Genomic DNA, 27,364 nt, shown 5'->3' with positions numbered 1-27,364 from the left:
AAAACAAAAATTACTTTGTATGCTCTATATTAGACAGTTAAGTGTAACTAAACTTCTCTTTCATCCTTCACCAATTTGAAATACCTCAGATTTGGTATGAAGCCCTTTCCTGTCCTGGATACTAGATCTACAATCAGAACTGGGCATGGACTGAGCTGCTTTTGTTTCAGCATCATGAAAGAGTTTTTATGTAATTTCATTGAAGTCTTCGTGGCTGCTCATATGTGTTCACATTATGTAATAAGTTTACATTATGTATGTAATATTATTATTGCTTTGATTTCCTTCCTCTCTTCCTTTTTTTTTCTTTCTTCCTTATTTTCTCTTCAAGAGAAAATATCTGCTTGGCCAAGCCATTCATTAATAAAACTATAACTGCTGATTATATTCTACCCAGTTACAGGATGGAAAACTTAGGTTTATGTATGTGTGCATGCTGCATTTCTATTAGAGACCAAACAATAAGAAGAGTTTTACTCAGCAGTAGTATTCCTTAAATTATGGTTATTACAGGACTCCTATCTCCAAATGCTGTGAGAAAAACTGTCTGTTTCTCCCTGACATATGAATACATATCTTTGAAATATATGCAGGTGGTAGCTTATGTCTTTCCCATTCTTAGGCCAACTTTGCCTACCTCATGACCTGTAAAGATCAGTTCTGTAAACTACAAGCAGATATGAACGACAGTTATGTAGCTAAGTCTAAGTAGCTTTGATAGAGCAAAGATATCTGTCCTCTGAATGCTGAAAGGGAGGGTAGGGATGCCTTCAGCAGTATGACGTGCAGCTGAAGGGGTTGTGAAGGATTGAGCTGTTGCTCAGTACACAGTAGAAATACTGCAAATTTGAGAACAACAGAAACAGATTAATAATACTGCTGAAATTCTCTTCTTTATTGCAGAACATATCTACTATTTCTTGAGGACAACTAATGACATGCTATATTCTTCTTGTACCAGGGACCTCCAGGACCAGCAGGCCCTCCAGGACCAGAAGGCCCAAGCAGTATGGGAGATCCTGGACCAAAGGTACGTCAATGGTTGTACGTGCATCTATCTGGCTAGTAGACAGTATAGACAAATATCTCTCTACAAAGTGCATTACGATGACAAAATGCTGGAATTTCATCTCCCGCTTTGCTTTTCGATTCAAAGAAAAGCTTGCAAAAGATTTTTCCACCTTGTTAGATGCAAACCAGGTCTTGCTTTATATCTTCAGATTTTCCATACACCCAAAAATCAGAGTGTTTTTATGTGCTGGAATTTCCATATGGAAGTCAGAATCCAATGCAGGCAGAATATTGCTTAGTAATTACTCACTTTCTTCTGACAAAGAGAAGGGCAGGACTCTGAACAAATAAGGGGAAGTAGTGATTACAGGTGAAACAGTGATATATTTTTAAAATTCCTAGTTGCTGATTCCCCAGAGAAGACTATAGATCTTACCTGAAAATGAATAACACTTTATAGGAAAAACTTGATAGCAAAAAATGAACACACAAACAAAAGGAAACAATAAAGAGATTAGAAATTCAACACTGAAACAGTTCTGAGTTTATTTGTTTGCTTTATCATAAAACACAAAATAGCTGAAGTGTTACAAAGGTCCACGCAGTGTATAATTGGTCTAAAAAGTCACGTTGTAGCTACTATGTTATTAAAAACTCAGAAAAAAGAAAATTATGGCTAAAATCATATCATAAATTGCTTTATGGTGTCCTGCAGAGTGGTTTAGTTAATGATTTCCTTATTACGTGTGAAATAGGAAACACAGAGCATGTTGTAGTAGAAAGCAAAATAAACATTACCTTTTTTTTTCCCAACAGAACTTTTAACTTCAGTTCTCAGAGCATGAAAGTTCCCATCAAAAATAAACAATAACAATAATGTCTTAAAAACAAATCCACAATGAAGGAAAAACTGAAGGCCATTCATCCGTAGGATTACCAACAGTCTGATGATAGGGAACCAGAACACCGGGATTTGTGCTTCTGTTCACAGTTCCCACTTAGTGATACACGACATTCCACCCGGAGTAATACAGAATCTGGCACATGCCAAGACTAAAGAACATAATCTCATTTGTGGCAGTCAGTATAGACTTGCAGAAAACAGATAGCACTAAACTAATTAGGTATTTTATGTGAGGGTTTTTTTTCCAAATAAAGGTTTTACACTTGATATAATACAGTCTTACAAGATATTTTTTCTTGTTACTGCAGAAGAACATTTCATTTAAACCCTAAAATATTGTAGAAGAATATTAAAGCAGTTATTACATAAAAATATAACTTAAGGCTGCAAAATGTCTGGGGACAACTTTACATTCTAGAATTCCCCCTTGATTCCTAAATATATAATTCTGGAGAGTAGTATTTCCTCCAGAAAAATAAATTGGAAGGTCATGTCAGGTAATCAGACAAGGTGATCTCTCACTAAGATGACCATGGCTGAAATATTAAAAAAACAAGAAATTTAAAACAAAATTTAATTGGGAATATAGGGATATAATGTAAGGAAATTTGAGTTAAACAAATCCAAAATGCAATTAAGAGGGTTTTTGTTTGTTTGTTTTCTTGCTTTTAAGTGAAACAAAGCCACCACAATAATTGCAGTGGAATTTCCCAAAGGAGAATTTTTACATCACTGGAAAGTACAGTGAAAAAAAGAAACAAATAACACAGACAGTTGTTCACCCTTCTATTTTGTCTTTCTGTTTGTTCACACAAAGTTTGAAATCTTTAATCTCTACAGAATTTCCTGGAAGCAAATGTTTCACAAGGGAAAATAATTCACTTGAACAGTGAAAATCCCTCTAGAAATTAGTTCAAAAAATGGATGGTCACTGGCTATCTCTCATCCTTTACATGTTAAAAAAAAAGCAATAATAATAATAATGCCAACAATCTCAGAATGTGAAAAGAGCATTTATTTCATAACAGAGATTCATAAATTTACTCACTAGTCAATTTGAAATTCCTTTGAGTCTCATTACATATGAATGTTCCATTCAGCTGAATCACATTCTGTTCTCCCTGCTCTCAGAAAAGGCTCACATATGTGCACACTGCAAGATAGAAATTTTATAGATTAGAGGTCAAATTTATATGAAATCAAAATTGGAACATGTGGAATGCATTCAATCTGGGCAGCACACTATTTTCTATAGCATTTAAACAGAGGCAGATAATGTCAGAGTAAAATAAAAAATATACACATAAGCAATATTGCTGAATAGGAGATGGGTTACAGACATTCCAGAGTAAGAGCCAAGCACCAAGCATAAAGAAAGTTTCATTCTCAGTAATCACATAACAGGAGGATTATTGAAATCCTTAGCACAGCATGAACATTTGGGATGGATCCATTTGCAATGTTAATAACTTCTGTGGCTTAAGGCAACTCTACTTGAACTAAAATGAGAAAGGTAGAGATGCAAGGTCTTTTTTCTTAAATGCTTATATCAACCAGCTCTCACTGAGATTGCTGCAGTGTCTATTGTGTGTTTCAGTACCAATACAAGTCTTAGAGTAAATGAGATACATATCCTTGGAGGCCAAAATTTATTTTTCATGTGAGCATTAGGTCATTTAATGAGCTTTCTTGATCGAATGATAAGAAATAAGTTTTGGAGTCCTGTACTTTTATTGTCACAGAAGCATGGAGAGGCTTGAGTTGGAAGAGACCTTTAAGATCTCTTAAGAGACCTTAAAGATCATCTTAAAGATGTTTTCAATCCCTCTGCCATGGGCAGGATTGCCACCCACAGATCAGGCTGCCCAGGGCCCCATCCAACTGGACCTTGAAAACCTCCAGGGATGGGGCACCCACAGCTTCTCTGGGCTACCTGTTCCACACCTTCTGAGTAAAAAGTTGCTTGCTAACATCTGATCTAAATCTCCCCTCTTTTAGTTTAAAACTATTTCCCCTTGTCCTATCACCATCAGACTGCGTAAAAAGACAGTCTGCCTCCTGTTTATAAGCTCTCTTTAAGTACTGGAAGGCCATAATGAGATCTTCCTGGTGCCTTCTCCTCTCCAGGCTGAACAAGGCCAGATCCTTCAGCCTTTCTTCATAAGAGAGGTGCTCCATCCCTCTAATCATCTTTATGGTCCTTCTTTGGACCCTCTCTGAAAGCTCCATGTTTTTCTTGTGCTGGGGGGCCCAGGCCTGGCCATAGTACTCCAGGTGAATCCTCATAAGGACAAAGTAGAGGGGAATAGTCGCCTCCCTCACCCTGCTGGCCTTCCCTCTTTTGATGCAGCCCAGGACACTGCTGGCTTTCTGGGCTACAAGTGCACTGTTAGGTCGTGTCAAGCTTTTAATCCCCCAGGACCCCCAGGTCTTTTCTCATCAGAGCTGCTCTCAGTAAGTTCTTCTCCCAGTCTGTGCATGTACCAGGGGTTATCCCAACTCAACATCTTGCAACACCTGGCACATGATCTTACTGAATCTCAATATGTTCACATGCATCCACAACTCTAGTTTGTCCAGGTCCCTTTCAGTGGCGTCCCTTCCTTCTGCTGTATTAACTGCACCACATGGCTTAGTGTCTTAGTAGTCTTGACTCAGCTTTTTATTTCTTGTTTCTGTGGTGTTTTTCTAGTTCACCAATGGTGACTTAGCTTGTCTACAAGCACAGTGCAGGAAATAACTTAGAGCTCATCAAAGAGCAGCACTAATCCTTTTTCCCTGGAGAACAGCTTAGTGTCACACCTTAGGAAAAAAAACCTGCTCCCTTTTGCATCTTATAAAGCAAAATGAAAGTCTTTTTCTTTAAGCCAAGAAATACAAAAACTGATAATTTCTATAAAGCTCTACAAAAGAGCTTTTCAGTGAGGCATCTGGTATTAACTAAGCATGTGAGGCTAAAATTTGATCCTTCACCTGCATTGACCCCATGTAAGAATGTATTATTCGTGGGAGAAAGAGAGACAAAACTTCAAGACATACTTGTGCTTTTTTTTTTGTCAGGGCTGATTTAAGAGTAGGTTGCAACTGCAGCAAAATAGAACACTGCAAATTGTTTATTTGCTCAGTACCTTCCCTTCACAATGGCTTCCTGATTGCTTCCTTGTCCACAGCAGCCCAGAATCTCTTAAAAACAGTGTGTATTGAAAAGCATTGTCAGTATAACTTCCTCATAGCTTTGACACACATCTGGCAGGTTTCAGAAGCTTGAGAAGGGAAAACTTTGGCTCCTCTTTGATTCATCTGCTTAGGATTGTTTCATACAAGGACACTGAGAAATAATTTGTCTCTTGATAACAGATGAAATTTAAAAGGAAAGTGGCTACATTTGCCTAATCTCATACTATTCACTAGTAATACAACAATCTCAAGCAAATGGTGGGGAAATGCTTTGCAGGAGGAACTGATAAACCACAGAGGTTTTAAAAGATCAGGAATATCTACCATTCCTCTCACCGTAGAGGGACACCTGCCAGCATTGTGTGTCAGATTTAAGTGCTACAATCTTTAAGTGCTTAGGTTTGTAATCTTTAAATGTTTACAGATATAAACTGCCACAAAACAAAATAAAATGTCAAGGACACTGCCAGTGTCTTTGTTCTTGAATTAGCAGGGAAGGTGTGATAGAAAAGTGTCAGATCATCAGAGGAACACCTCTCATCCAAAAAAAAAAGAAGAAAAAGAAATAGCCCTCTCTTCAGCTCCCTTTTCCAAACCAGACCAAACCAACAAACCAACCCTCCTCTTTGATCAAATCTGAGGGAGAAATTCTCTCCTGACTAATCTGGCAAACAGCATAACCCTCAGACTCCGAGCTTGGCACATCAATTTGAAGCCAAGAGTGCCGTGTACCATGCCTACATGTTGGCTCAAGCTGGCCATTGTCCAGTGCTTTGGAAGAAAGAGGAAATGAAAATCAATCCAGTAGCCAAATATTACATCAAGAAGGAAAGCATTATAAGCTTAATCTAAGCTTTGGTCTTTGGATTCAGGTTTACCACCTCTCCAAATCCATCAAAATGGAACTAAGGCCTTAATGAATTAACATCCCAGAACTTAGCATGGGAGTTTCATAGCCATATACAAAACACACAGATTAGTGTGATCTGTCACTGGAGATTGAATTTCAAGCATTTAACCTAAAAAGCAGTCATTAAGATCTGAAAACTGCACAAATGTTCATGGAAAGTAAAAGAAGTCAGTAAGAGGTTCTGTACTCGTTTCCTTCCTTTTTAATCAGTACAGTATGTTCTTTTTTTTCACCTATCACAAATGAAGTCATGTGTGATCAGTGTGATGTGTACATGCAATTTTCTTCTGGTTGGACTGCTCCCTCTGCAGGCATATCAATTTGAAGTGCTTTTCCTAGTGTGAAAGCAAATAGAATGAAGACTTTCATCAAAGAAAAGTTTTATTTTGTCAAGAGATACCATCTGTTTTGTAAGGGATACCATCATGACACTGTTGTTAGTATATTGGATGAGTGATAGCTTATCAGAACATTTCTACCTTTTGCATTTGTCTGCACAGACATAATTTAAGAGCATTTGCTAAACTTGGTTCAGAATTTTCTGTGCCTGTAACTTAACAGTTCTTTGTTTTTCTTTTTGAAGAGATGAGAGTTTTCTAATGAAAATGTGCTGGATGTGTGCCTATTCATTTGTACTGTTACAGACTGTGGGGAAAAAGCTGCCTTTCATGTCCCTGTGCCTTGCCCCTACCAGCAACGTGCTCTGGCCCCCATCTCCTTCCACTAGGCTTGTCTGCAGCAGGCAGGGTAGCATGGTACTCAGAACTGCTCACATTCCCACATTCCTGCCAGCTGCCACCCTGGGTTTGCTAGCTTATTAGGGGATGAGCCCTTCTGTTTTTTTCCTCACTGTTAACTGAGAAAAAAAACTATAAATTGACCTCTTTTTTTTAACCTATAAAGCAAATGTCTGTAGCTTTTATTTGCTTTCTTTTATTTTTGCTTGGTTGTTTGACCAACTGCTTTTTGAGTGTATGAAAAGTGTGCTAGTTAGTAAGTGGTAAATTACTGATGTTATTATGACTGCTTTCAGGGAGAACGTGGACTGAAAGGCTATCGTGGGCCCCCAGGACCAATGGGAATCGGAGTGGTTGGTCCTAAGGTTGGTACTACATCATCTTGAAGTTTCCTACTTTGTTGTAATGCTGGCTGCCAGACTCTCTAATCTCTCTGACACCAGAATAGCTCCTTCAGTTACTGATTCATGTTGGTGCAACTGCAGGAGAAATCAAGCTTTAAAGCATGGGGATTGACTATACATTTCTGCTGCCTGGATTAGGAAGGAGTACTGCCTGAAAACTGCATTTGCAGCTAAAATTTATGAGATCACAGCTTTAGATTACACAGAGCTAATAATTGAGTTAAATGACACATTTATTCCTTTTGCATCTATTATATTTCCAAGATATTCTTCTGTGGGTGAAAATTATTAAATTTGGATTTTATGTTTGCTTTTTTTGCTCACTGAAATTGAATCCTGTTGGCTTTATTTGTAAAACCATTAGGAAAGAAACATAAAGCCAAAACATTAATTCCATAAGGAGCCAGCGTGCAACATCTGGACAAATTTTAATTTCCTCCACTAAAATGAATGATAATTCAAAAAGGAAAAAACTGCTGCTAAGAATGATAACTCAGTTCATGCCTGTATTTCTGTATCATGAATGTATCCATTCATTATTTTTACAAAGTCAATGGAGAAAACATAGGATTTCTATATATATTTCTCCACTTTTACTTAAGTTAAAATGTGTATGTCTTTGTAACTTTTTCTGTAATTTCTTTAGCAGATACAATAACAGAAGTCTCCACCGCTGTTTTGAATAAATAGGTGTCTGAATAGAGAACTGTTATTACCAACCTGATACAGAAATGCAGTGAACAATAGGGCATGAAAGTTTTCTCAGGATGTACATATGACTTTGCATTGCTTTGTGAAAGCTATAGCAATTTCAGTACCTCAGTAAATCATATAGCCAGTCAGTTTAGAAAGAGTAATTTTGGTAAGAATCGGTTTAGGCTGGGTCTCAAAGCCAACAAAATGTGTGACAATATATAGTGCTCAGCCCAAAGTCTTCAAGAATGAAAAATATATTCTCTATGTGAAAATGATATTTTGTTTTCAGGGCTGAGGACCATCTTGTATCATCCAGTTCTTGAGATAAGATTTTTAGAACAATGTTTAGTGCGAACCCCTGCTGATATAAATGTAGCTTAACAGTACTTTTTACAAGAGATTCTGTGAAAGTGTGTGGCAAAATTTTGTCTACGGATCCATAGGAAGACTTTACCTCTTTTCTACTGTAGCCACAAAAATCAGCAGGTGTTGCTTTGGCTGTTGCCACTTAAGATTTTCTGAATGAGTGATGCTCCCAGAGACCGTGGCTTGAAATACATGCCTGTGCAGTGTGTAAGAGCTAGCGTGTCTAGCTTTATTGCTCTACTGCTTGCCTCTGTGTGTAGTGATTGCACAGAGCAGTTGGATAAAGTTGGCTTCTGTTGGTTTCTACCCAGGAAAGGAATTGGGAAAATCATCACACTGTTTCATGGGCTTATTTTATTCTTTAATTGTTTTCTGCTTAATTGTTCCTTTCCTGAGAGTTTGCTAAGTATAACTACTGAAGCCTACCGTGTGAAACCATAAGCCACAGAAGGATCGGAACTAGAGTCTTCAAAAAGGTTTTGCTTCTCCTTGCAGTGAATTTGAAATGACTTCTTTAGTGTTACCAGAAATAGAATTTATCTCCTAATCCTTCATTTTTTTGTCACACTGACTCTAATAGGGTGTTATGGGACAGAACGGATTGCCTGGTCCCCCTGGTCCTCCTGGCATCAGCATACAGGGAGATAAGGTAATCCAGTTTAATATAGTATGTTTCCAATTTCTTTTTATATCTCTTTGCTAGGAAGATTCATCTTTTTATTTTTTCTTCCTCTGTATATTCTGTTTGCCACTGAGTCACTGAACTCTTGCAAATATTCTTTGTGAATCATTCATGAAGTATGTAAAATTTACTTTAGCTGTTGACTTTCATTACCATTGACACCTGACTGCTCTCCTATTATTCTTATTGCTACAGATATATTTAACCTCTCTCATCCTTGTCACGTTTCATGGACTTGTTAGACTTAGAGCACTGTCCAAAGAAAACATCTGGAGTTTGCTTTTGAGGCCCTTATGTAAAGACAGTAACAGAGAGCTACTGTATTTATCCAGAACAATACAAACAACACGTAACTATAAGAACATAAAAGAAATTAGCCAATGTCCAACGTATTCTTACTCATGTCATTACTAGCCTAGTTCCAGTCATATCAAAACATGCCTCCTTACAAGGAGAAAGGCAAACATGGTAACACATTCTCACTGTTGAAATTTAATGAAATGCCTCGTCATAAATGTGTGGAAATAAATTGCTAAAACTGAAGGCTCTAGTGGAGAAAAAAAATTATTTCTCCTATTTCTCTGAAATCAATGTTTAAAGTTGAGCATGTGATTGAATATTTCCCTGGATCAGGAGTTGAGCTCCACTCTGCAACTGTAAAGTTTTAAATCACCAGTAATTTGATAAGTGCACTATTTCAGTTGGGTTAAGACAGATGTCTCACTATACCGCATACCGCAGTGGGCTGTAGAAACTAAAGCCACCATGGAATTTGTTGGCAAAATTGGTTTTCATTGCAAAATAGTGATGGGCTTAAATAAATAAACGAATAAATAAGTTTATGTTGCTATCAAATGTTTCATAGGATAATCTTTCTTTTATTCAGGGTGGAATTATTTCATGCAAGCTTAACCAGGAAAGCATTATTCCTGACTTTGTTTTCATCAGTACTTACTCCAACTCCAGCTTCAGTGTCTTCCATAATAATGTTAATAATTTCCTTTTTATACAAGCAGAAAGCACTTTCCTTCTTCACTGTGAAGTGTTTTATAAGAACATACTCTACCACATTCTCCCTTTTCTCATCTTTTCTCATTATTATATAACTCTCTTCAACAGATTCTGATTTATCACATTTCAAAACTCCTAGACAAAGATCTGTCTGTGGTTAGAGTCATCTGACTGTCTGAACCTTTGGTTTTGATCTATCTGCACCTTTCTTCTATTTTAGTGATTATCAGTGTCCATAAAGATAATAGGTAATGCAATACTGTAGGTAACTTCTTCCATCCTTTGATGAATTTCAGAAGCCTATTTGCACTATTCTTGAAGAAAGCAAAAATGTTTCTACCATCTCTATGTGCTTTATAGTATAGGAAAACTATTTCTGCCTGGCTTTAATAGACCTTTTTGTTGTGTTCCCAGAATCTAATACTTGGAATATTTCTTTGTTAATTTCATAGTTATGGAGGTTAGTTATAAAAGCACAATTCCCATTCTGAGCAGAAACATTTCATGACTCAATTTAATGCAGGAATAAGTATATTGATCTCTGTGTATTTTTTCTCTTCCTGAAGAAAAATAAAAGTCAAAATATTTTTAGTGGGTAATAGGTAGATACGCAGATATGCAGACACACAGAGGTTTGGATGGTAGTAATGGCACTGCTATGAATAATATCTATGTGTACCCGTTTCCTCCATTCCTCGCTTGTTGAACGTCAATCTCTTACATCTGTCTTTTTGTCTCCTCACAAACATCACAAGCTTCATGTTTTATGGCCGTTCTTCATCAGCTTAAAGCTACTATACTCCTCGGTTTTGAACTATCAATATTACTCCAAGTATATTCTTAGATATACATGGAGTTCTGTGGGCAAATGGTCAGAATGGAATGTCAAAAATGAGATGGGTTGCGTTAATTACGTTAATATCAGCATCCATTGGTCTTTTTTGTGTGTGTGCTTGGTTTCCTTTCAAAACCACAGTCTAGACATTCTCAGGTCTGCACTCTGAGAATGGCATTTTAACATAAAAGTCTACTTATTGATCACTGATCTACCAGGAAATTATGGTCAAGGATTTATAGGTCCTTCTTTAGATGAATACTGGTTTAATTTTTAAGATAAGACTGGTGGTCAATTTTGAGTTTAACTTTGTACATACGCTGAGCTGTTATAATGACAAATAATTAAAAATGTATGCAATATCCTTCTTGCTTAGTTACTAAATATTTTCTTATGGTATCTATTACAAATCCTTTCTGTTGATGATCGATTACACAAGTAGAGGAAGCAGGATTTGGTTCTGCAGTTGACATTTGAAGGATAAAATTCACGTGTGTCTGTGATTAGTGTCAGCTGCATAGGCTTGATTTTTTTAGAAAAGTAGGTCTCTTTCGATTTTGTTACCTAAATGCCATCCTAACTGGCACACTGTCAAAGGACTTCAATAAATCTATAGTTTTCTTAGATCTGACATTTATTGTTAATGACAGACTACTGGAATACAAAGCAGATTCTAATTCTGGTTCATGTGTTTGTGCTCTGCAAATCTGTAAAGAAGTTAATCAGGCAGTTCTATCATGACTGATTAGGAAGAGCAGTCTTTCCCAGTGCTGGACAGCAAGCACTGAAACAGGCTGGCATGCTACTTCACTGTGTTTAAAAGTCATTTGCATTAATAACCTATATAGAAGACCTATGAAGTACAATCCTGCTGAAAAGTAGCTTTAAGTTAATTAAATACTCACTGAGCATTTAAGAATGCCAATAAACTCCTTTGTGCATTCCACTGCCTTATTAATATTTCCTATTTGTAGGAAAACCCATTCTTTTTCCTAGTGCATTAGGTTTTTCCTAGTGCATTGCTGCAGTTTCTTTTCCAGTATCCATCGTCTACTTAACAGTGCCTGTTCTTTCTAGCTGTAAGAAATTGTGGAGTGCGGAAATGGGAGAGTTGTTCTTTTTCCAGAGGCAAGAAGTTAATGATTAGCAGGGCAGTGGTATGTAGTCCTGACAAGGAGCAGAGGTTTTGAGCTCCCTGTTTTGGGTCTAGTGGATCTGAGAGGCTCCCACAGGGCAGGGCTCTTCAGGCAGTGCCTTTGGTTATGATGTGTTGGAGTGTGGTAGGTGCCTTTGCCTAGTACAGGGCAAAACCACAGCTCACCTGTGTGCAGTCAGAGGCTCCCATTTCAGCAGGTTATCGGTGAAATCTGGGATTTGAACAGGAAAAAAAAATCCCCCACTGACTTTGACTCCTAGTATACTGCCTCTTATAGGCAGGTGCATCTCACTGTCTGACTCCATGTGAACTTTCAGCTCAAGAGAGCCAATCGTGGGAAGAGAAATTGTCTGACTTGGTTGTGCATCACGTAGCTGCTTCTCCACCTGAAGAAATCTGTAATTCTCTTATCCACTCCAGCAGAAATGATCAGTCCACCAGTTCACCAAAAGCACTAGTATACCTACTGTGAAGACTGGAGTCTTGAAAATTGTGTGTTTCTCTGTCCACTAAGAGCAGAATAGCCACTTCAGCCACTTTACCTATCCTAGTAGGAGTATGGGATGTGTGAGACAGTCTGAGCTCTTGACTGAAAAATGTAACTCACTAGACTTGTACTGGTCTATGCAGATACGCCTAAGCTAGGTTTACTGCAGGCAGTAGGTGATCTCACTGATATTCCCTAGAGCTGTTTCCAATATTCGCACAGGGCATTGCTGTTATGCTACAAATGTGAATTTTGGGGAAGTTTTTTTGTATCAGGGAATCTAAATGTCTCTAACTGTGCTTTACAGTATTTTATCTGAAAAGATTATTTACCCTGTTAAAGAGAACAGAACAGTTTCTGGAACCCACATGCTGTGAAGGATTTTCTGTACTTATTTTATGACAACTGTGGTTTTCACTGTGCTATGTCCTCATCCTGCTACTGTGAACATGCTTTTCAAGTCTCTGTTTGCACAGCAGGACATACAGAACAATCCTTTCAAAACAAATTTGCACTTTGTAGCCAGATTGATCCTGTCATCTGAAGTCTCGGCAGAAATGTGTTCTCTCCACATTGTGAAAAACAGAGACCTCATTTACTTAAAATCAGAAAAATTAAGTCAACCCTGAAGAGATCCTAGGTGTGTGTGCCTAGAGAACCTTTGAGTTGGACTTTGTATTTCCACTTGTAGGCTGGATGAATAACTGAACCTCATTGTGTGAAACTCACTACTTTTGTCTTTCATTCATGTCAGCGTAACGTCAGTATTGTGTTTAATTAAACAGGAACGTAGTCTTCATTGTATACTTTATCAAAGTACATTATGATTCATACTCAATTGTTTATTTCTTCATTTCTTCAGATTCAGAGCAATTCTATCTTGAAAATTACACGTTTCATTTCCTAATACAAGTATCTGGCTTTCTCTATGATGCAGGATGTCATAAACTGAATAGACACAGCATGGATTCTACCTTTATTTTTCATTAAACTTACTTTTCATATTCTGTTTAGGGAGAAAAAGGAAATCCAGGTTTACATGGGCCAAAGGGGTCAATAGGAGTTGGCATTCCTGGACCAAAGGTAAATCCTTGCAATAAGGAAAGAAAGGTTTTATTTTCTTTATTGTTGATTTAATGTGACAGATCTTTGAAGATAGATAAAAAGCAAAGCAAAAAAGCAAAAAACTGCCTCATACAGTTGGCAAGACAAGTGCTTACCACTTATTGTCAGCTTTGGAATCTGTGAAAATCTTAACCATCACTAAGATCAGGCTCTGAAGTAATATATGGAACGAGCTCTTACCTGTTAGCAGGAGGAAATGCTAGTAAAAACATGCATTCTGCTATATTCATATAGTTTTTAGCTATTATAAAATCAAAATGTCTGTTTATTTGCCAGGCTTTGACCAAAAATCTCTCCAAATTCTCAATTTTGCTGTTTGTTATTAAAAAAGCAGACTTGTCACAAAAAAAAAAAAAAGTTTAGTTCAGTAGGAATTTTATTTACCTATTTTCTACTGAATGTATCAAAAACCAAACAGATCTGTTTTTAGCATATTTGTGTGCATGAGAATACTAGCATCACCATCATCTAGCATCAGTAGATTGTGTTTGCTGTTTCTTGTGCTGACATTAATTTTGATGAGGTTAGATAGAATTCACAGACAAATAATGCAAAGTCGTACTATTAGCTGGATATTATGATTTTGTGAAAATAGACCAGCAAGTGTTTTCCAAGAGCTTATGTAGTGGAGATTTCCTTAACACTGTGGAGGAGCTATGCAATTTTCAGGTTTGAATAAGATCAGAATAAGACTCAGGGAGTCGAAAGGGTTCCACAGAATTGATAGCAATCATACTGGCAAATGCTGTAACAGGGAATGGTATCTAAATGATTCCACTGTCTGGGTAGCAATGAGTAATAATATTGAAATGGGCATTCCCTTCACAGAACTCTTAAAAATTCACGTGAAATATTAGGTGATCCCAGAATCCCAGAGAGAAGAAAAAAACTGTCGTGCACAATCATCTTTTTGAAGACATTTCTAATTAAGATCCAGAATCCTTTCCGTAGTATATTTCATACCTGCAGTAGCTGAAATGCAGTAAGGTTGAACACCTTCTCTTCTAGGGGTTCAGATCTTCTCTTCTCCAGATCTACTCACTCAAATTAAAAAAAATGAAGAATTTGTTTCTAATGACGTAACTATGTATTTTCCAATGTATGTAACAATCCAGGTATCTCTTTTCTGGGCAAGCTGACAGTATTTCATGTGGGTTCTGCACAAAGCTGATGTGAGTTTCAATATGTTGGCATATTTCAAGCAGTTAAGTCTCTCCATAGATTTGCATTAACATGGGCCAGTTTAGAATTCAAGAAAATCAAAGAAGACTAAAAATTATATAATCTCCTAATCAGCATAAATTTATCTTCACTCTTTACTGATAAAAATTTCTTGAAGGTATTTATGTTGACAGTACTTTCTTTCTCTAAGATGCTCTGCTTAAGTAAATCAGCCACAGGATAAAGCTCAGAAATTTAATCTTAAAAACTAGTTGAGCTATAATTCCAGCTCTTACTACCAACAAAACTGGAGTTGTGGATTGGGTTTAATGTGACTGCTTTAAATTAGGGAGACTACGGAGATAAAGGTGATCCAGGAAGAAAAGGTGCCAAAGGAGAGATGGGAGACCCAGGACCTCCAGGACCAAAGGTAAAAGACATTGTACATTACTTCATTTTACACAGCAGAAACGTGATGAACTTGGATTTTGTTAACTATGTCACTCTACACATTTTCAGGGAACTTGGGGAACAAAAGGTGAACCTGGTCTTTCAGTAAGTATGTATACGAATTAATTTAAATGTTAGAAATTTATTTTGGAATGTGTTTATAGATTTTGTGATATTAAACAAGGCTGATATAGGGGCATTGTATTCCCTGCATTGGTGTAGGTAAATAAGTTGATATATTTCAGCATTCTTAAAACACACAGTGGATTAATTAATACTTTTTTTATTTTTTTTCAGAGAGAAGAGGTCATAAGACTTATCAATGAGATATGTGGTAAGCATTCCAGTATGGGAAAAAAAAATAGCTCTAAAACTGAATTTATGTTGCTTGAATGGATATTTCCTCTTCATGTTTGTGTGACTGTGTATCTGTTATTTGAGTTCAATTCATTTATATAATTGGAAGGTGGTTTCTCACAAAATATCTGCAATGGTTATTCTTCCAGGTTGCGGTACCAGATGTAGAATTACACCGCTGGAACTTATATTTGTCATTGACAGTTCAGAAAGTGTCGGACCAGACAACTTCATCAGTACCAAAACATTTATGAAAACAGTCATTGATGAGGTTTCGGCCAACCACGCTAAAACTCGCATTGGCGTTATCAACTTCAGCCATAAAGTGGAGTTGGTATCTTCTCTAGAGAAATACACAACCAAAGAATCTCTGAAATCTGCTGTTGATAAAATGCTCTACTTAGGAGAAGGCACGTACACAGCTTCTGCCATTAAAAAAGCCATTAACCTATTTCAGGCAGCACGCCCAGCAGTAAGAAAAGTTGCTGTGGTAGTAACAGATGGACAAGCAGACGCTCGTGACGAAGTGCACCTGGATATGGTAGTAAGGGAAGCACATGCTGCAAATATCGAGATATTTGTCATTGGAATTGCTCAAGAAACTGATCCTCATTATGGTGATTTCCTGAAAGAAATGCATCTCATTGCAACAGACCCTGATGAAGACCATTTTTACCCGATAGAGGACTTCAAGACACTCTCAGGTAAAAGAAACTATGTAGGAGAATATATGAAATAAGCAAATAAAGGTGTTTGGCCTTCCCCATACAAGGCAAGGCAGTCCATACATGCTCAGTGAATGGCAGCTGATGCCTGTCTTTTGGACACAGACTGGTTTTCAGTGTCCCTTGCTCTTTGGCCAAATGAAACTTTTGGCAAACTTCTACCTCTTGTAGAAACAATGAAAACCAACAAACAATGATTTTCAGAGTTGAGGCCTTCTTTGGGGCACTCTTCTTTGCTGAGAGCTTCCATCAGCTTTCCCTTACACAGTGTGTAGAGCCACAGATTCAGCCCCAGAAGAATTTCCTTCCATCTTGGCACACCATTTCTGTCTCTTTCTCTTTCATATTTGGCTGTTTTTAGTGATTTGTCTCTCTGGCAGTCCCTTCACCATCTTTTATATACACTCATTTTCTTCTGAAATTCTAGGCTTTCATCCTGATTCTAGGGTGGTGAAGGAATATCAACAAGGGGATGAGGTCTGCTTTATTCTGCAGACCTCATTTATTTCAAACAGACTTGAAAAATCCTGTAGCCATATCTGGAATCAGAGATAAAAGACAGGAAACCTATAATAACCAGTGGAAGAAACAAACATTGGTTTCAACTAACTGCAGTCTAACCCTATAAACTATATTTATCCTGAACATAAACTCATTTTGCTGCACTGAGCCTGTGGATGGGCTTAAGTTAATGCGTTTAAGGCATTAATGATGAGAACAGAATCTGCACTAATGTTCTGGTGCCAGCTAGGATTAAAATTACAGCTCTAGCTCTGGCTCCAGCATTCAAGTATTCCCAGTCACTGAATATACATATTTTTTTTTTTAATTATTTTTTTTTTGTGAGAAGAAATAGGATCTGTAACTCAATTTATCTTCTTACTTTTTACACATAAACGCATTCTTTCCATCGTCCTGTTTTTCTCTCTAGACTGTTGAGCTATAATTTATGCTTCAAATGAGTTTTGGTGTTTTTGTCTGTTGTTTCCAAAAAGAACTAGAGGTATTTAAAATCTGTTAGTTCTGAGAGTGCATTATTTTATTCATTCCAATCTGAGTTTTGGTATAACTTCAGAAAACAATCTTTCACAAATGACTGTCATTATAAGTTGTGGTTAATTCTGCACTAAAAGCTTGTAGAGAATCATTGTGACTTTTCTTTATTAGTCTTAATAAATTTCATCATTTGTTGATGTTTTCAGCTCTTGCAGATAAACTCATCACAAAAATCTGTGATAATGTGTCTGAAATTTACAGTAGAAAAGAAAATGTTCTGTCACCACCTCCAAGTCCAGAACCTGAATTGCCTAATGAAGTTACTAACACTCAGTTGACTCGAGTGGCAATTTCAGAGACTTCAGTGCCCCATAAAGAAGGAATCAGTTACTCAGTAAGTTACTGAATGTTTTTTAAAAGATGTAGCTCTTTGTTGACATTCATATGTTATTTATTACACCATTTACCAATCTTTTAATACATGGGTAATATATCAAAAAAAATCTGAAGAGAACTTTTAAAGTTAGAGTGAACTTGTTTAAAATAGTTTACAAAAAAAAAAAAAAAGAAGTAATACTGTGTCATTGTTGCAATAAATGACAACAATCTGTATTTTTGTATTTCTAATTCATTTTCAAAGTGAATTGGAAATATTTCAGATGCGCGCCTATGCAGGCAGATAGTGTGCAAGGCATTTATTTATGCAACTGTCAGTGCAAAGTTGCTTCTCCTGGTGATGCCCTGTAAGTATCATTAAGCTTTCAGCTTTGCTTGGACTGTGTTTCCAGGACTCCTTGCTCACATTACTCTTTATTCTCCAGTTTTAATTTCTCCTGTCCTGTGTTCGTCCATTCTCCAACATGGAGTTGTTGTACAGACAGAGAGGACAGGTAGTTTTTTAGTGCAATAGATAAATATTTTCTGCAGGTGTGCATCAACTTAATTCTCTTAATAGGTCTTTGGTATTTTTCAGTTGCTGTCTTAGTATCAGAGAAGGACATTTGTCACTTTTACAGTACTTCAGTACAAACACTCTAGAGTGTTTTAATTGCTTTGCCTGAAAATAGCTGATGATAAACATGGAACAGATGCTTGCCTCCATAATGTGCTGAAATAAATTTTGAAATATTTTCTGTATGATCCTCCGTAGCTGTGTGGAATGGATATTGTAGGCCACTGTACCAACATTTAAACATTAAGTGAATTGAATGCTGTATATAAATATTACTGATATATGGTGAAGTCAGTGAACTCCTCCATTATTAGCCAATACTAACGCTTTGGATCATTGTGTATGTAATATGATTGCTAATTACATAAATCAACTTCACTTTCAAAGTTCAGTCTCATTTCCCTGAATGACAGATACAGTTTAAGTGATTTAGGTTTGGGCCCTGTAATACCTCCATATAGATCTGTGTGACACAGAGGATCAGCTTTGTACCTTCATCATTAAGGAAAACAATAGGGAAAATAAATGTTAATCTGGTATTATAGATGCTGACATTTATATATTTTATTATAAGAATCACAAATATGAATAGTTCTAACTAATTAGATGCTCATATGCTTGGATCTGATTGGCTTTGGTTGGTTATAGCTGAATCTTAATAATTTAATTACCATCACAATAAACATTATCTTTTTGTACATCTGTGAAATGCAACATGCAAAGGATTGGATGAACTGTCTATTCACATTTCAGTTAGACTTTGAGTTTCAAAGTACCAGTGGCTAAAAGGAGTTTTCTTAAACTGAGTGACACGTCAATACAGTCCTGTAAATGGGAAGATGTTAAATATAGTATCAAGTTTCTTCCTTCCTGGTTTCAGTAGGTTATGAGATGTATGGATAAATGCAGTCATTTCTACCATACTTTACTAAGAAACATGCAGAGCTTCTTGAATATAGTAAAACACTGGAGAGGCACATTTTTAGATAACAATCTGCACCTGAAGAGGTCTGTTACCTTCTGAACATTTTGGTCAAGGAAAACCCTACAGTTCTGATAATAAGCAAGTGGATGTTAGGCAGCCAGAAACAGGAAAAAGAGTGATTTGTCACTTGATTTAAGACAGCAAGTATGCATCTCTTGAGACAATCTTAGTATTGGGATGTGATTTCCTCAACTTAAGATTTGCACATTTTTGCTGCATTCAAGGGATTCCACATTTAGAAAAATCTTTGGATCATCTTTGATGAATGTGTTTTTCTATCAGTAACATAACAAGTATCCTGTTCCTCTTGCCTACCATTTCCCTTTCTTTGACAGACTTGATTTCAGCTCTTTACCAGCAAGTGTAACAGACATCTGAAAGCAGAGACTTACCTCATAGTTCCTTGCTTTGTTAGTTTATATTACAAATAAGCACTGGCTGAAATTTTACGGCAATGGAACTAATTCAGCTTAGTGACTAAATGGAAGGAATTACTTTCTCTTCTCATTTAGCTGTCAGCACCAGAAAATGCATTTGTTAAAATCATGGTCCCTTACTGAGAAATCACTAGAACAAGGTCTGAACCCACCTGCCATTATTGCGAAGTAATGTGTGTAAAAAATACAATTACTTTCCTTTATAATTCTCTCATTCTTTTTCTCTTCACACTTGAGCTCTGACAGAATGTTAACAGATTTTGACTCCTTTTGCAGCATAGCCCACCACAGACCAGGTATACGAAGCCGCTGCCGTCTGCTCAGGATCACACGGTGACCACCTCTGTGCTCAGAGAATCGAGATTCCCTCCATTTTCCAACATAGATGAAATCAGACGTCAGAGTCCAGTTGTCAACCCTCTGCTCAATATTACTGCTGCTAAAGATCGCCACGCAACAGCACAGCGATCACAGGTCGCAAAACCTCATAAAGGTACGTACTGTTGTCTGAATATTGGGTAGCAGATCTGTACCAAAATCAACCAACCAAAAATCCCTACTCCCACCTTCATATAGTTACTGGATTTTATCATCTTTTGTTTTTCTGGGTGTTTTGGCTGCAGCCACCATACTCAGAGTTTCAAACCTAGATGACAGCCCTTGTGTATTGATTGTGCTTAAGTATTTAAATGCCTATTTGAGTCTTGCATCAGAATGTGGGTAGCCTGATTCCAAACCAGTCATGTGTTTGTTTAGATCTATTCGTATATCTCATTAACTGAAATGGAATTTGGCTACAAATCTGAGATGTGTATATATTCCAGGCATTATGAGGAAGAAAAAAAGAAAAAAAAGATGCTCTAAAAAAATAATGGACGGATAGGGTAATGTAATGGAGGGGTAGGGTAATGTAATTGATACCAGAATCCAAGTTAACTTTTAAAGATATGCTTTCAGATCCCAGGTGCTTGGAACCTATGAAACCAGGTGATTGCCGGAACTATGTAGTGAAATGGTATTATGACAAGAATGCCAATTCTTGTGGCCAGTTCTGGTATGGAGGTTGTAATGGTACCAACAATAGATTTGAAACACAAGAAGAATGTCAAGGAACCTGCATTGATGAATAAGTAAGTTTTCTTTCCATCGGGTTCTTCTCCTTCAAGCACTTCTTTTCCAGGCTAAAAAGATATAATACTTAATTGTCTCCAATACTGTGCATACGTATTATTTACACCTTTGATCAGGGTTTACTCCTTTCTGAGATGGTGGGAGCAGAATTGCACTTCGTAGTCATGAATTTATACAGTGACACAGTAGTTGTCTACTTTGCTTTTTACTCCTTATCTTACAGTTTCTCATGTTGTATTTGAGTTTGTTGGGTTTTCTTTACTGTTACTGAGAATTAAGGTGACATATTCACAGATCAAAATTCCAAGGCCTCATTTTAAGGATTAGCTGAAAAGCCATCATTTTATACGTGGATTTGGGATCATTTTTCTCATATGTACAATTTCACACTCTTCAAAACTCACTTTTCCTTTTCCACTCACACCTTATTCTGTCAACATCACAGTGTTCTACAATTTCTTGCAGTCACCTCTTTCCTTTTCTACTCTAGAGAAAGATAATATTGTCACAGACTTGGTCATCTCACTTTTTACTCCCTTCACTAGATCACTTATGATCATTTTGAGTAGGACAGACTATTGTAGCATGCATCTTCCAGTGCCTTCTTTCCAGCAGCCATTTATACCCTTTCCTTTTCACTGTTTATAAATCAGAAGATTTTTCCTCTTAATCCAATATAATTTTCCTTTGGTGAGAGACTTTATCTTTTAGAAATCCAGACAGACTTCCTCACTGCCTTAGGCCCACATACTCATTGAGTGATGGTCTTCAAAGCGCTTGCTTATCCATAGTGCATAATTTCCTTTACAAAAAACATTTAGCTCCTCCCCAGTACACTGTATTAAGTTCTGTTTCATCTTTCAGTACAGGAAAAATCTGTTGAGCTATAGCATATTTCTTTCTGAACACTCCAAGAAAACTAATCGATTCCTCATTCTTCTAGAAATTACTGCCATTTGGAGTTTTTAAAGCAAGAAGTTCATGTGTATTAAGGAAGAAATGGCTGAGAAGAATCTAAAATGACATGTGAACATGAATATATTGCCACCACGCTCCACTGCTTTCGCCACTGTGGAATTCATGAGATTCCTGCACAGCATATGTTATCTGTAACATCATAACAATAACTTTATTACACATACACATGCATGGGAACGTACCTTTTCCCTTCAAACTCATAGTAATTTGATAATACTAATGTGGCAAGGATAAGATTTTATTTTTAGGATTAAAATGCTGGAAGTGTTCACATGGAATTTAATGGCAGAGGTCTCTTATTCTCTTGGAAGGAAAAAATGTGCTCTAGTTTTAAACAAGAGTAAGTAGCTCTGACATTAGCACTCTTATGACAGCATTTAGTGTCATAATTTAAGATTTTCACTAATTAGACTATCTCTTGTGAATGTAAATGCCACAGCAAAATTAATTAGAGGGGAGGGTTTTCCCATTAAAGCACATTTATATTAATACCAGTATAATCTTTTCACTTACAAGAGTGGGACTTTCATTTGAAATTACATTAAAACCAGGATTCTTCATGTCCTTTATGGCAAGTAAGCAAATTTCAGTTTCTCAGGGTCTCTGTGTTTAAATATATATGTATTTCACTCCGATAATATGCTATTAAGTAAAAAAGGAAAAGAACTGAAAAATGCATATAAATGTTTACGTACATTCTTTCTACTTTTAGCAGTAATCCTAATGAATTATCATTAAAACTGAGAATTATGAGCCTGTAATTAAAACGGAAAGCAATATCTGATAAAGAGTCTGGCATTCTTATTCCTTTGTAGACAAGAAAACCTGTGATCTGTATATACAGTCTGAACAGATCTTAATATGTTTAAGCAATGCTTGCACATTTTTTTTTCTCCAGGTGCCCAAAAGATAGCATATACCATGCAAAATGGACTGCTTTATAGCAAACGAGGCACTAACCTTATTCTATGAAATGAAGTGCTTGAATTTTAGGAGAATTAAATACTTTTTTCAAAAAAAAATTAGCTTTGTTAGTGAGTTTCAAATTAGAAACTAAAAAACTGATGGTAGCCTCCAAAAATGCCACTGTTTTTATACTCAGAATGAAATATGATGGTCACTCCAAGAAGAAAAACAACCATGAAGCTGCGATTAATCTTGGCTGGAAAAGAAGCACTGGAACACAAGGACAATACGTTGTACTACATACTTTGTAGAAGCCTGAAAATGAAGGGATTCAGTGCTATAGAAGAATGCAACTTCAATGGGCCTGGTTGTTTGTTGTTGTTTTTTTTTAATCAGAAAAGTAAATAGCTTCAAAATATACTGCAAAGGATTGTCTCTTGTGATATCCAGCTATGTACAGGGCTGGGAATAATCAGCAAGTCAGATGAAAGTTTTCAAGCTAGTAAATTTCCTACTAGTGATGTGAAAAGATCATGGAAGGATTGAGTTCCTGCTCAGAAATACAGCTTGTGCAATATCACCCAACTATATCTATGTGCTGGAGAATTTAATAGTGAACAGATGTCCAAATGAATTCAGCAAGATGGGAATAAACACAAAGTGTGAGGAAATGAAAGAACAAGAAGGTTTCAAATTGGCTGAATAGGTGGATTCAAAACTTAAAACAGTACTGAAGTGCAGTATCAACATACTTTCAAACTTGGAGGAGATACCGAGAGACTTTTCTCTTGGCTATGTCTCAAATCCAGTATCCAGAATTCAGTTTAGTTTGATGACAAAAGCAATTTATGAAATACTAAAACAGATAAGCAGTGCAAACCTTTTTAATAGCAAGATTAGCACAAAATGACAAGAAAAAAGAAACCATTGCATCGCATTCCATAACCATGTCGCCTTTCATAAATACCAGCATTTTTTCATGAGGCTTAAACAGAGGAATAAATGATGCCCCCAAATGAACAAGAGGTGAATCTTTTTAAACAGCACTGCCCAGGCCATAGGGTGCCAAGTGTTTGTTTGGGCATCATCCTCCATGGGCCTTGGAGAAAAGACTTTGGATACTGCATTTCTTTAACTGTGCCTTCTTTATCCACTTTACTTCTTCCCTCTAACATGGACCAGATGTATTAATGAAACAGTGATTAAATGCTAAATCTCTGTATGATGCTGAACTGAACATCAAGGGAAAGTGTTTCCCTCCTCATGTATTTGTTTCCTGTTCTTTAGGAATCACATAGGAATTGTTAAGCTGTGGACTTACATATGGCACAGGTCTGTATGAAAACACTTCAGAGCTTTCATGCACAAACATTGGCTTGGATCATATTCTTGCCCATAATAATGCTATGGAGTTTTTAATAGCAGCTGCCTACTCTTTGTCAGAGGTAAGCAACCTTTGTAACCAGCAGGCCCGTGCCAGTAGCTGTTACCCTCTGCACAGCAACAAAACCTGATCCGAGTTCAGCAGTCAGTGGGAACAGTTACTGAGGAGCACAGAGGGATTTATGCCCTTAAAACCAATTGTACATTAACTGGGATATATAACTGAAAGGAGAAAGGCAAACAACCTATAACAGCAGTAAAAAAGCCATGTATATACGACACAGAAGGGAACTTCCCAAGGGAAGGAAGTAATATATTTTAACACTGAGACAAAGCATACTCATCTCACCACCCTTCTACAGAATGGGTCATAAAAGCCAGAGTTTGCATAGCACCAGTCAGAATGGTGGGCAGAACTCCTGCCAGGATATCCTGCTCCTCTGGAAGGAAAGGGGGACATGAAAAGCAACACGGGAGCTGTGAGCAAGGAGGCAGGCTCGGCTCAGCTCTGCCAGTAGCTGAAGGGAGAGGAGATGGCTGCAGAGCTGAGCAGCACCTGGGAGAAGAAGGAAAACGTGCAGGTGCCAACATATTCCCTGCAATGCTGACAAAGTGCTGTGGGATTGTAGATGGTGGTGAATTTATCAGCATGGGACACCCACGTGACTTGTACTCCTTTTTTCTTTCCTTAAGCTCACTGAGGAGATGCTAGTAAGACTGAATGCTGTTTTCGTAGTGATGGCTTTAAAGCAAGAAGATAGAGCTGATGCAGGAGATTCTCTCTCATCAGGATTGTCTTAAATTTGTAAACATTCAGATCTAAGTTTGGTGAGACAGCTTCTGCTTTTAGAGACTGTGAATAACACTTGCATTAGTCTGAATACATTGCATGAAATGTAGCTTTGGAAGCTGACAAAGATAAAGGCCATAAACCCCAGCATAGCTGCTACAGAGCAGCTCTGAAAGCAGGATGCCTGCAACTAGTGGGGCAACAAATGCTCCACAACAAATGTGTGGGTAAACAGACACTGCCTGTTGTCTGCTAAAAATGAGATAACACTGGCAAAAGGGAAGAAAGACTTCGTTATTCACACTGAACGTCTACCAGCTGCTGAACAGGAGAGCTCTGCCTCCAATTTATCAATTGATTTTAGTTATGTGTTGTGGATGAGATCATATAACACTCTCATATGAAAGAAGCAGCAAGGTTTCATTGCTGTAAGGTAAGGATTTAACAAAGGTTATACCAGACTGGTGACTTGATTATGTACTGAACTGGGACAGACAGAACTGCTGGGGGAAACCCTCCTGTTGCACCATGAGGTTCAGAACGCAGCCCTTGACCAACGCTTTATGTCTACAGCATTCTTTGTGCAGCAGTCCTTCATGTCACTCAGTAGCATAGAGCAAGTTAGCAAGCTGTAAGCAAAGTCTCTCAATCTCACAAGAATCTATGATGGAACACGTGGCAGTTGCTGTTTGCAGTGATAAATGCTGGAGCTACTGGTGCTGGTCAAGTGCTGTTCTGTGCTGGAAAAACATCAGATCTCCAGGTATGGTTTTCTCTGCAGGGTGCTGGACTACAGCTGTAGGGAGTTTGGAGACAACAGTTATTCATTAAAACAACACCACAACTGCAACTACACAGACATCTGTTAGTTTTGATTTCTACCGAGCATCCAGGGTTTCCCCCTAGTTAATTTTTATCTTCCATGTCGTGCTGTCTCCAGGAAGGGAGGAGCTGACGACACCTAACAGTGTGATGTTCAGATGATTGCTCATTAAAAACTCAAGTGCAATTACCAATGGAGTAAATCATAGAATAAGGTTTTAAAGGTGCAGGGTATCAAAACAGATGAAGTTCGAAGTTCTTTTGGTCAGCTGAGGGGAAGAAGAACCTTGACATGAGACTATGAAGAATTTAGAGCTGCTGGGAACATTGAATACTGGGGGTGGAACAGAGCAGGACACACCGACCAGGTTTGCTTATGAGTGAAGTTAGTGACAATGTTCCTCTCCTTTCAGCGAGTGAGCACTTCATCCTATGAGGGGACAAACCAAGAGGGCACGGAGTTGCTGGGAGACAGAACAGAGATTCAAAGGAACCAATCAGCCCTGTGGATTTCAGGATGCCAAAGGGATGGGCTCACAAAGGCCATAGGCAGGTCTGTAAAACTAAGAACTGTATCCTGCAAATGCTCACCTCCTCAAGCAAAGCTGTAGTCTAAATATCAGGAGATAAGCAGCTGTTCAAACCAACTTTGTGTTTTAACAAACATTCCTGAGAAACTCATGTATCAATCTACTCAGATCTCCTTAATCTATAACCCTCAGGTTGACTCTTGCTTTGGTAGTGGCTCATTTAGGCAGGCTGATTTCAACACAGTTTGTAGATTACTAACCTCATGTATGACCTTTTGCATCCAGACCTGAAGTGAGCCGCAGACACCTGAAGCATGAAAATGACAAGCCAGGTTCTGGCATGAGCCTCTCAAAGAGAAGGCAATACCTTGAATGTGCAAAAGAATCAACTTTTTCATCCCAAGAGCAGTATGACACATCAGAGAAGTCCCAGGTGGAACTGGAACATTGGAGTTTGGCTCAGCACCGCTGCAGGCTCCAGCACCCAAGGCTTCAGCTGGAACCAAATAAGCCAAAGAAAGGTGGCTAGGGTTGCAGGAATATATATACACATGTACTAGAAAGCTGGAAAAGCACAGAGCTCTGCCTACATTTCTGATGTGAGTATTCACCTTTCCTTTATAAATGACACCAAATACCACCCTAATGCCTAGAAATAATTTCTCATGATCCAGCTGCTTTTCCATGTCTATGTTATTTCCTAAGTGCAACAATGAAAATATTCACTTCAGGGCTCTGACTTTCTGATTCCTTTCACAGTTGTCAAAAGAAGTTACTCACCACACCACAACATCTGTAGAACCCAAAGGAGGGCCTCATAAAGGCAAAAAACTCTCAAAAAGGAGGGAAGGCTGCAGACCATTTTGCAGTGCGTTGGAACCAGCAATGCACAAGTGCATCCACCCTGCAATCAGAGAGCCTTCAGTCCCTGGATGGAAAATATTGACTTAAATTCCTTTTAAACTCATATCAGCGCACAGAAAAGCAGTGTAGGAAATTCCCCTGAGCCTGTGAAGCTTTCTATAAGCGGGATTTCCTCAAATGTGGTGCATTTGGAATAATGTTGCTTTATCTCTGAGCATCAGCTACAGTCAGTTCACTCAGGATGCTATAATAACATGGAGACAGTGAAAATCAGCACAATGAAGGAACAGCAGTCTGGCTGTGTGGATCTGGTGCTAGCACCTGTAATTAATTTAACATTTTCTTTAAATAAAGTTTTCTATGTAGCTTGCTACTTGCTAGTAGCATGCGTAACAG

The 27,364-nt window shown here is 37.6% G+C and overlaps 1 protein-coding gene across 2 annotated transcripts in view; it reads left to right on the top strand.

Annotated features, from left to right (window-relative positions):
* The window catches only part of COL28A1 (collagen type XXVIII alpha 1 chain), a 63,263-nt gene extending 40,155 nt beyond the window's left edge, over window positions 1-23,108 (top strand). For both annotated transcript variants that reach the window (XM_052693196.1, XM_052693195.1), the window contains exons 24-35: window positions 962-1,030; window positions 7,036-7,104; window positions 8,786-8,854; window positions 13,391-13,459; window positions 15,012-15,092; window positions 15,182-15,217; window positions 15,410-15,446; window positions 15,619-16,173; window positions 17,397-17,584; window positions 19,841-20,057; window positions 20,522-20,694; window positions 21,639-23,108. In XM_052693196.1, coding sequence (XP_052549156.1) covers window positions 962-1,030; window positions 7,036-7,104; window positions 8,786-8,854; window positions 13,391-13,459; window positions 15,012-15,092; window positions 15,182-15,217; window positions 15,410-15,446; window positions 15,619-16,173; window positions 17,397-17,584; window positions 19,841-20,057; window positions 20,522-20,694 — 1,563 coding nt within the window. In that variant the 3' untranslated portion in view covers window positions 21,639-23,108. The remainder of the gene's footprint in view (window positions 1-961; window positions 1,031-7,035; window positions 7,105-8,785; window positions 8,855-13,390; window positions 13,460-15,011; window positions 15,093-15,181; window positions 15,218-15,409; window positions 15,447-15,618; window positions 16,174-17,396; window positions 17,585-19,840; window positions 20,058-20,521; window positions 20,695-21,638) is intronic.
* The last annotated feature ends 4,256 nt before the right edge of the window (window positions 23,109-27,364 follow it).

This window comes from Tympanuchus pallidicinctus, unplaced genomic scaffold (genome assembly GCF_026119805.1).
Source record: "Tympanuchus pallidicinctus isolate F22 unplaced genomic scaffold, pur_lepc_1.0 scaffold3, whole genome shotgun sequence".
Classification (NCBI taxonomy): domain Eukaryota; kingdom Metazoa; phylum Chordata; class Aves; order Galliformes; family Phasianidae; genus Tympanuchus; species Tympanuchus pallidicinctus.
Note: the sequence above shows the minus strand (reverse complement) of the source record. Positions and strands in the feature narration are given on the sequence as shown.